At 36.5% G+C, this 9,659-nt stretch overlaps 1 protein-coding gene across 2 annotated transcripts in view; it reads left to right on the top strand.

Annotated features, from left to right (window-relative positions):
• Positions 1–9,659, top strand: part of MAK (male germ cell associated kinase) — a 23,974-nt gene that overhangs the window by 10,341 nt on the left and 3,974 nt on the right. The window contains exons 7-12 of one of the 2 annotated variants that reach the window (XM_014308610.2): positions 271–438; positions 2,217–2,528; positions 3,565–3,755; positions 4,288–4,418; positions 6,310–6,441; positions 8,313–8,387. In XM_014308610.2, coding sequence (XP_014164085.1) covers positions 271–438; positions 2,217–2,528; positions 3,565–3,755; positions 4,288–4,418; positions 6,310–6,441; positions 8,313–8,387 — 1,009 coding nt within the window. The remainder of the gene's footprint in view (positions 1–270; positions 439–2,216; positions 2,529–3,564; positions 3,756–4,287; positions 4,419–6,309; positions 6,442–8,312; positions 8,388–9,659) is intronic. The other variant, XM_014308611.2, reaches the window with a different exon arrangement.

Below are 9,659 nucleotides of genomic sequence, written 5' to 3'. Positions count from 1 at the left end.
ACTCTGGTCTTCTTCAGATAGAATGTGTCCAAGTGTGTTATTCATGGTCATGGTTCCACGTGTAGCTACAGGAAATCTCAGGAGGACTGCCATTGAAGACTGATGCTGTGTTCCTTAGTGTTGTAATAATTGTCATGGAAAACAGGAATGCTTGTTTTCAACTATATAGGAAGGAGCCATGCAGACCAAGCATGATTCAAGCTGCCTTAAATTTTATCTAAATACATCTTTGTTCTTTTTTGGTGCTGATTTTTCTTTCCTTTGAAACAGAGTGACTGGACAGAAGGATACCACCTTGCTTCTGCCATGAATTTCCGTTTCCCACAATGTGTCCCTATAAGCCTAAAAACTCTCATCCCAAATGCAAGCAATGAAGCAATACAGCTTATGAGTGATATGCTGAACTGGAATCCAAAGAAGAGACCTACAGCAAGTCAGGTCTGAGCACATGAATGATTAAGTATAAGACTGAATTTTCTTGTGTTGTTAAAAAATTGTAGATACAGAGACCAATTGCTTGTCATAATAGTGATGGCCACAAATGTCTCCTCATTTTGAACACTCTGATGGGAATGAGACTAAGTGGTGAGAAGAGAAAGTTCTAAACCTGGCTCAGCAGACATCAGAAACTCTTCAGTTATTTCTGCAATGTTGTCTTCTATGCTGTGTATCTTAGAATTCTCTCTGTACAGGACAGAGAAATTTAATATAATATAGCTGAGGTGCAAATGTTTCAATTGTGTCTGTCATCACTTTGCCACTTCTGTTTTCCTCCCCATCTATACAAAAGGAGGTACCAAAAAGTTTGAAAACTTTACTTTTTGTGAAACCACAGATGAAATGCAGTGTAGAAGAGCTAAGGCTTATTTTTACTTGGAATGTAAATAGTGAGAAGTGATAAAGAAGGAACTTCGTGAAGAACATGCCAATCGGTCACAAAGGTCACAATTTTTCTCCAAGTTAATTTTCAAAATGCATATTTCCAGGACCAAATATGGTTACTTTCTGTGGATTTTTTTTTTATTATTCTTACCTAATGTAATCCTATTTAGAACATATAAAAGAGGAATACAATTGGGAAAGAAAGGACATATTGCAAGTTACCCTAGGTGGTTGTGTAAGTGATTCAGAAGCAGTTAAGCAGATGGTACCAAATAAAGAAAACATTCCTCTCCACTTTATAAAGGATGTCTCTTGTACAGTGATGGAGATCTATCTGTAGTCCAGTACTATGTAACTCTACACAAAATACTCTGTGGTGCTTTATAAAAGCAAATAACCAGCTTTTACCCAGGTGAGTTATCGAGGAAGCAGCTGCAGCAGTTGTGTAATCCACAGTCAAAAGGAAGAGTTCAATGCATATACATGGCAGTGTGTTCAAAGGCAGCTATTCTTGAGTGCAGCTGAGGCAAAACATGCATTTGAGAACTAACAAAAGAGTAGAATCCTACCCAGAAGGATTAATGGAGTGGGTTGTTTTGATATAGCAGGAGGTGTGTTACTAAGGTGTGTCCCTGCTCTGCATCTAGCAGAGGACATGGAAAGGTCAGAGGAAAGGATCAAATGAACATCTGCCTTAGGACAGATGCTGTATTTTCTTAATAAACATTATGAAGGCACAGCAGGCACAGTAAATGTATTTTAAAGAAAAGCAAAAGCTGGTGATAAGAAAAATGAGGGAGAAACCTTGCTCATTAACATCATCTAATTGTAGAACCTGTACATGACAACCATCTCACTTCTGGGGCTTTTGTTGTTGTTGTTGGTTTTGTTTTTAATTTAAAAAAACTCAAGCTATTCACTGAGTTGCCAAAACACAGTCAGCAGTGGAGACATGTAAATAAAGCATGTGCTAAAAGTAGTGGGAATTACCTCTTTTAAAAGAGAAATTTGTTACTGCATAAATATAGAATGGTGTTAAATGTATAATGCACCTCAAAATACAGACTCGACCTAGCAATAAAGAAGGGAACAAAAGGATATTATTATGCTATTATATGTACAAGTGGACCAGTCTTACTAAGTTATGTAAGAGTTTGAAATACAGAACTGCCAGTTCTCAATATACACTTTACATATGATCTCATTATCCATCCATCTTCCCTCTGTTCTGTAAAGCTTGCTCAAATGTTTCAGTAACCTGCTTAGATCCTTGATGAGGTTACCAAAGTCAACTTTTTGAAGTTAAAATTAATGTGTTATATCTTCTTCTGCAGGCTTTGAAGCACCCTTACTTTCAAGTTGGCCAAATTTTAGGACCTCCCCCACAGTATCTGGAGAAGCAGACTCCTGTTAAACCAGTTCAGCCAACAGAGCCAAAGCCATCTTTACCTAAACTGGAAGCTAAGCCAGAGCCTCTGTCTTCACCTGATTTACCTGACAAAACACAGCCACAGCCCTTGCCAAAGGTTAACCACCAGCCTCTCCAGCAAATTCAGTTGCCTCAGAATACAGCTAACCAGCAAATACCAAAGCAGCAGCCACAGTCACAACCACTTTTTCCAATTATCAATAAAAACTCATCACCTGTAAGTTGTCTTCAATAACAACATAGATGGTTTTATTGAAAGTTCTTAGGATGTTCAGCCAGGTGATCCCTTGAAAATTGTCATATGTTTTATTAGAGGAGATGCAGATAGATAACTAGGGAATAAGTGATGATATAACTGTCTGGTTATTAAAATTTTATAGCAAGTCAGAAGAATAGATTGCTTTTAACAACAATGTTCATCATAATAGCCTTCAGTGACGTGCTTATGCAGTAATGGAGTTGAAACAGCTGTTACTTATTGACCTTTGAGAAACAATTCTGTCACAACAATACTGTCACAACAGAGAAGTGGAAAGGGAGAACTTCACTTGCCTCATGCAGGAAAATACCCAGAAAGGTTCATCCAGCTCTTAACCTTGTAAGAATTTAGCAATTATGATTTTTAGGAAGATTAGTAGTAAACTTTGGTTTGTAACTTCCATTTTGCTTTGTACTTGTACTCAGTGAACTGCAATACAAAGTATGTAAAAAATAACGGGTATTCAGAGAATACTGGAAAGCAAATGATAGATAGAAGGACAGTTTTAAAACTTAATAATTTCATTGAAACAGAATGTTAAAGAAAAATTTCTTTTATTTGCTGTATTTACTATGGGGCCACAGCAGTGTTCTGCACCACTGTGCTCTATTTCTTGACAGCTCACCTACCACTGTTCAGAGCATGAGTTCAGCAAGATGCCAGAAACAGTGGTTGAGCACAGCACTGAACTGGTTTGCAAACAGAATGTTAACCTCACTAGTTCAGGTAAACTTGAGTAATTCAAGGATGAAAGTCCAAAAGAACTACGCTTCAAATACATGCTGGTATTATTATGTTTTGTACTTAAAGTCATAATGAGACTGTGACCAAAACAGGTACAACACACTGGGAAAAATTCCCTCAAAGTCTGTAATTCCCTCAAAGTCTGTAGTCAGGAGTTATACTAGATACAAAATACAAAATTTTAGAACTGAATTAAACTGCTTTTTTATTATTATTTTAACTTTTTATTATTTTAATTTATTTAAAATAGAAACAAGCAGCTAGTGGCCCTCTGAATGGTGTACTAGGTCCTAAAACCTGCAGAAGACGGTGGGGTCGGACTTTGGTAAAGGCTGTCGATAGCTGGGATGACTTGGATGACCCTGAATTTGGAATGTCATCTTCAAAGAAGCCTAGCATTGCACTGTTAAAAGAAAAGAAAAACAAGGAATTTCTTTTTAGGTAGGTCCTGCAATTATAAAACCACAATTTCTTTTAGTAAACAGTGTCCAGAAGTAGATTTATAGACTGATTAAGACAAGTCTATTAAAATTCAAGTCACCAGAATTCTGCAAGAATGCCAAGAATTGCATGAGCAGATCAGCTTTGGGTGTTATGTTGTTACAGTGCCAGTAATATCCAAACAGAATCAAATTTGTTTTCAGGCACTATATGGTTCAGGTGTTTGTTGTGTATTTAAGAAACTGTTTTACTAAAATTTGACATGCTAACATTACTTCCTTTGTCAGTTGAATGGTACTATGTTCTGCCATTTGGCCACATTTGCTTTTATTCCATAGTATTGGATACATTTCTTTCTTCAAATCCCAGATCAGGCTCTCCTGAGGTGTTAGGTTTGACTGCTACTTTGAGGAAACAGACTCTACTGAGAAAAGTAGGATAAGCAAAGAGCACTGTATTCTTCAGGCTAAGGTCAGCTTGTGGTCTGAGCTGGAGTTTTTGGTCACATGGTTTGAAAATTTTGATTTTTCAGTGTGCCAGAACCAAAAGCTTCACACTGTATCCAGCCAGGAGGGGAAAACAAGATTCTGATGAGAAATGATTCTGAGAGATCAAATACATCAGCTAAAGATTATTATATAAGCCAATCAAGATATCTGCCTGGTAAGGTTAAAAGTCAATACATATGGAAAATACAAGCTGTGTACAATCTACATACATTTAAGCTTTAGATTTCTTACTGGATAATTTTATTTTTCTTAACCAAACTAAATTTTCATGTTTTGGACTAAATGGCTGTCCCAGAAGATACCACAATTGATGCAGCAGTCCCTGGCTATATAAACATGGCAGGACCTCAATACTGCTTGTACACTATGAAAGTTCACAGGCCCTCTTATGACCTGTAAGATAAAAAATCCTCAGTAATATAAATCCAACATCTCTTGGATTACTAGGAATATATCCTGATTAATCTGTGAGCAGGTGTATGTGAGGACTAAAGAAACTATATTCATGTTTTTCATCAGGACTGTAGTGATAGGGCTAGGAGTAATGGATTCAAATGGAAAGAGGGGAAATTTAGAAAAGATATACAAAAGAAATTCTTTGCTGTGAGGGTCATGAGGCACTGGACAGATTGTCCAGAGACCTGTGGATGCCCCATCCCTGGCAGTGTTCAAGGCCAGGTTTGATGGAACATTGAGCAACCTGGTCTAGTGGAAGGTGTCCCTGCCCATGTACAGGGCCATTGGCACCAGATGATTTTTAAGGTCCCTTCCAACCCAAACCATTCTATGATTCTATGATTTTACATAGTGCATATTTACCAATTTTGCATTGTCAGGATGTTTGGGGTTTTCTGAACATACAAGTTCCGATAAACACAGTCCTCCTCCTTGTAAAAAGTGTTTAGAAATATCCATCTACTGGCACTGGTAGGAATTCATACTCTCACTTCTTTTCTTAAGGCAGTCATCTTTCTTTAGAAATAGATATCTTAGTCTAGATCTGGGCGATTTTTTTTCAGGAAAATAACATATTATTTAATTACTGGGAATGAGAATGGAAAGGAGAAAGCAAAGTGAATGTTTCCCTTAGTTAGTATTCTGAATATATTCTATAATCAAATTATTTTCTTGGTATCTCAGTATCTTTTGTTACTATGGTGGTTTGTACAATTACAGTAATCATACCAAGACTTCTGTAATCCACATTTGAGAATTTAGATGGCTCACAGAGGAATTCCCCATTGTCAGGCAAGTTGTTTTGATAGAACATATGATTAATGGGCAGTGATGACTTCAATTCTAGAATGTTAAATAGGATGCTCAGGGAATTAACAGTTTAAGTCCAAAAGAAAAATATAAAGAGTGAGGAACTTCCGTATCTAAAGGTAACACAAATGGAAGACTTGTTTGTATTTCTTACATTTTATTAAACACAATTCTAATGTCTCCATGGTTTTCAATGAGAAAGGCATAGATGTAAAAAATAATTAATTTCAACATTTAAGGGAATAATAGGTCCAAGGAACATTGTTGTTATTTATCTATATTACTTTAGTTCTGCAACCACTAGATCTGGGAGCTGCTTTCATGTGTTCTAATCCTATTAACTCTTGTAATGCTTGTAACATGCTGAAGTCACAAGAACCTTTGTCCTACTTTTTAACTTAACCCTTGAAGAAATAGTTTATTTTCAGCCTTGGGAACCCAAATTTTTGATAGATATTTTTAACTTGTGTGTTCCTTTTTTGACAGACAAAAATATCAATTATGAGATTATGGTTTTATAGAAACCAAGTACCTATACTGAAAAGTCTTTTAAAAGTTCTCTTGAAACATGAAGAGAATTGTTCTTAAATTAGTGTCACTGGTTGTCATGGTTCAGCTTAAAAATCTAATCAATGGACATGATTAATTTACATTAATGGTGTTTTGCATTATAAGACAAATGGTTCAATGTTGGTTTTCTGTTCTAGAAATGTCATTTATTGGTTGAATTAAATTTGAAATTTGGTATTTATAACATTTTCTGTCATTTGTTTTCTAAGGTGTAAACCCAAAGAATGTCTCTTTAGCAGCAGTCAATAAAGAAGGATCACATGGAACCTGGAACAACCAATTGTTTGCTAAATCACTAGGAAATGCTGGGGGAGGAGTGACTTACAGCAGAAATACTACAGGTAAGTGTAATTGAAAATGGTCACATACATCTCCTCAGACTTTAATTAATTTAGTTAAGACCATCTGGTTTAACTTCTGCAGTTAAGCTTAGGCTCTAGACTCTATACTCTCTTTTTTTCCCTCTTGTTTTAGTGAAAGACTCTTAAAAAATCCCCAACTTTTTCATATGTGATATGATGTATTTTGTTTTCAGAACATTAAGAAGGTACAGACCAGACAGAAGGTACAGACCTATTTATAAAGTTCTGTCAAGATAAATTTTGTATATAATCCACTGAGACCATTATTTTACTGTTTTCAAGCAAGTAGTTTGGCCTCATTACTGCCTGCTCCCTATGCCATGGAACACTATCAACAGCAGTCTCACCCATGAAAACATAAGAGTGGGTGGTGTGCTCATGTAATAAAAGTGCTGCCTAATATTTTAGACATGTCTTTTATCAATTTACTGGCCTTGTCCTAAATCCTTTGCTGCAAGAAAAGTCCCCTTATTTCCAGGAACTTTCAGTGAGACTATGTTTTGTGAAGAACACTATTATCAGCATTCTATAGAGTGAAGTCCAACACTAGTAAAACTTTATCTAAGATTTCACTGAGGAAAGCATCAGAATCTGGACTGAAATCTGTCTTCTCACCCCCAAGCCCTATACCTCAGGTACACTGTCCCTGTTATGGGAGGTTACCTAGTTAACAACTCTGCAGTCATTGTCCAGCTAGCACGAGTCACTCTCCAAATACTTCAGTGCCAATAAACCACCCAGCTTTACATGCTTCTTCAGCAAGAACTTCAGAAGGTTTGTTTACATGCAGATGCTGCACCCCTTTTTAATAGAACTTTAGTAGCCATTCTGCAGTGTCAACAAACCTCATTTTCCCCTCTGAAAGTCAGGCAAGCTGAAGTTTTTAATTTGAATTAATGGGTAAAATTTTAGAAAGTGGAGAAACAACAGCACCTACCAGAGTTTTTTGTGGCATAGAAGAGATATTTTGTATCATCTTGTATATATAATTTGTTTTCTGAACTAGAGTATCCATATGCCTCAGAAGTAAATTATTTATAAATAGTCTTGCAAGGGAATCAGGCACAGAAAAGCAAATAGCTGCTTCCAAAAGTTTTCATCAATTGGCTAGACGTCTACCTACTGAACTGCAGTGAAGATAAAATTAGAATAAATGCGAATGGTAGAAATCCTGCATTTGTCTTACTACCAAGAATTTAAAGAAATAAAGCACTAAAACTGATTATTTTTTGTTTGAAAATACTTGGTATTTCCATCAGTATGTTAAATTGTATGTGATGTTTCATATACTGGGAAGATAGCAACATTTAAGACACACATGAAACACATGGAACCAGGATAGATGGATCACAGAAATACAATACATGTAAACTATATCTTTTTTCATATTGACAGTCTGAAAGTCAACCCTCCTGTGTTTAAATAACTATGTATAGTTTATTTAAGTGGGCTTTTTTTTTCATCAGCCACAACATTGCTCTAAGGCAAAATAAGATAAGAGCAAATAGTTACAAATGCTTTATTTATGACGGATTGTAAGTTTATGATCAGTCAACTCTGAAGATATCACCAAGTCCTTAAAATTGTAAATGGAATGTAATTGCATTGTTGGAAAATCACATTGTTAGTGCATATTTAGAATGGGCCTTGTAAAGTAACCTCTTGGAGTAACATTTTCTGCTCAAGAAAACAAGGATAAGACATTTTACTTACTAATGTGTCAGATATTCATTCTTGCTTGCTTTTTTCCTTCCTCATTTCTTTTACATGACCTAAATTGGTTCTTCCTGCCCTTCTTCTGAAGTTCTGTCTTTCCATCTTTTTCTTCCTTTAATTTTCCTTGTCTACAGATGAGAACTTAATTATACCTATTGAAAAGCTATCATGCAAAGAAAGGTTGAATGAAAAATTAGAAGATCCAAAAGGTAATTTGTAGCAGTTATAGCCTGGTTCTTTGTACATTTCCTATTTATGTTTTACAGTTTCTTGTAAAAAAAATTCACTTATAATGCGGGTTCCTAATGATCATATACTGCCGCTTTTAGTTGCAATCTGTTTTGTCAGACTTTGCTTTCCTCATTATGGCAATGTGGTGGTTTTGCATGGGAGGCATTTGTAGAAGTGATGTAAAGGCTTCCTCTGGATTCTTGGAACTTACTGTGCTTTAGAAGGCAGACAATATTTTATTACCCTAATCATAACCCACAGCAGGTCACTGGATAATGGTGAGGAAGTGATCCAAATGCAGAATGTGCTTGTCCCTGACAGCACTCAGGACTTGCACCTTTTCCTGCATTTGGGTTCTCTACCCATTACACACAGTGGTGCTGCTTGCACAGGTTTTGGTGGAGTTACCTTAGAGTAAAAGGGAGGAAACTCAAGATTGCAGGCTGCCTAGTTTGTGCCTTATAGTTACACTGCTCTGAAATCATCACAGAGGTCTGGGAGTGTTTGTGTGAAGAGGAACATTATGGGATTGCCCAAAGGCGAAAGATTTAGGAGATAGAAAAATTGGCCAAGCAGAAGCTGTGTTTTAGTGTAACTACCACTGAAGCTGTGATGAATATGCTCGCACATGATAAAGGTCAAAATAAACTTAATACTACTGAACACAGAACCTTACCACTAGAGAAAAGCATTTCCCTCTGGACATTGTGCCAGCACAGTCTTAACATTGACCCAAGTGATGACAGACATGGAGATGGTAAGGGATTTTCTAGGAGCAGGGAGTAAGTATTGTAACAGATCGCTCTTCCAGTGGACACTAATTTCAGAACAAATTTTGTGTGTACATGCACAATGCTTCCTAGCTTGCAAATGAGGATGGTTATGTCAGCCTTCCCAGGGTAGTGCTGGTTTAAAGAAAGATATGGACTAAAACTAGGCACAAACAGAGTTATAACCAAGGTTAAAGAGAGAGGATAATTGGGTCTGACTTGTATAGCAGGACTTTAACTGTGGGAACTGTCAAAGTCAACTTCAAGTGGTGCACCACTTTCCACAAGAGACATTGGATTCCATTATTTTCAATAGATTTAGGCCAAACATGTTGAGCAGAAGACTAATACTGAGCACTAGTTAAATCAGCTTCTGGTAAAGCGAGTAGATGTAAACAAAAGGTAAAATCTTACATTTCTCTGCAACTCAGTGCAAACCTTTCTATGTGGTCTTATGTTTAGTGGAAGTACTTATGAAAT

Source organism: Geospiza fortis, unplaced genomic scaffold (genome assembly GCF_000277835.1).
Source record: "Geospiza fortis unplaced genomic scaffold, GeoFor_1.0 scaffold219, whole genome shotgun sequence".
NCBI lineage: Eukaryota > Metazoa > Chordata > Aves > Passeriformes > Thraupidae > Geospiza > Geospiza fortis.
Note: the sequence above shows the minus strand (reverse complement) of the source record. Positions and strands in the feature narration are given on the sequence as shown.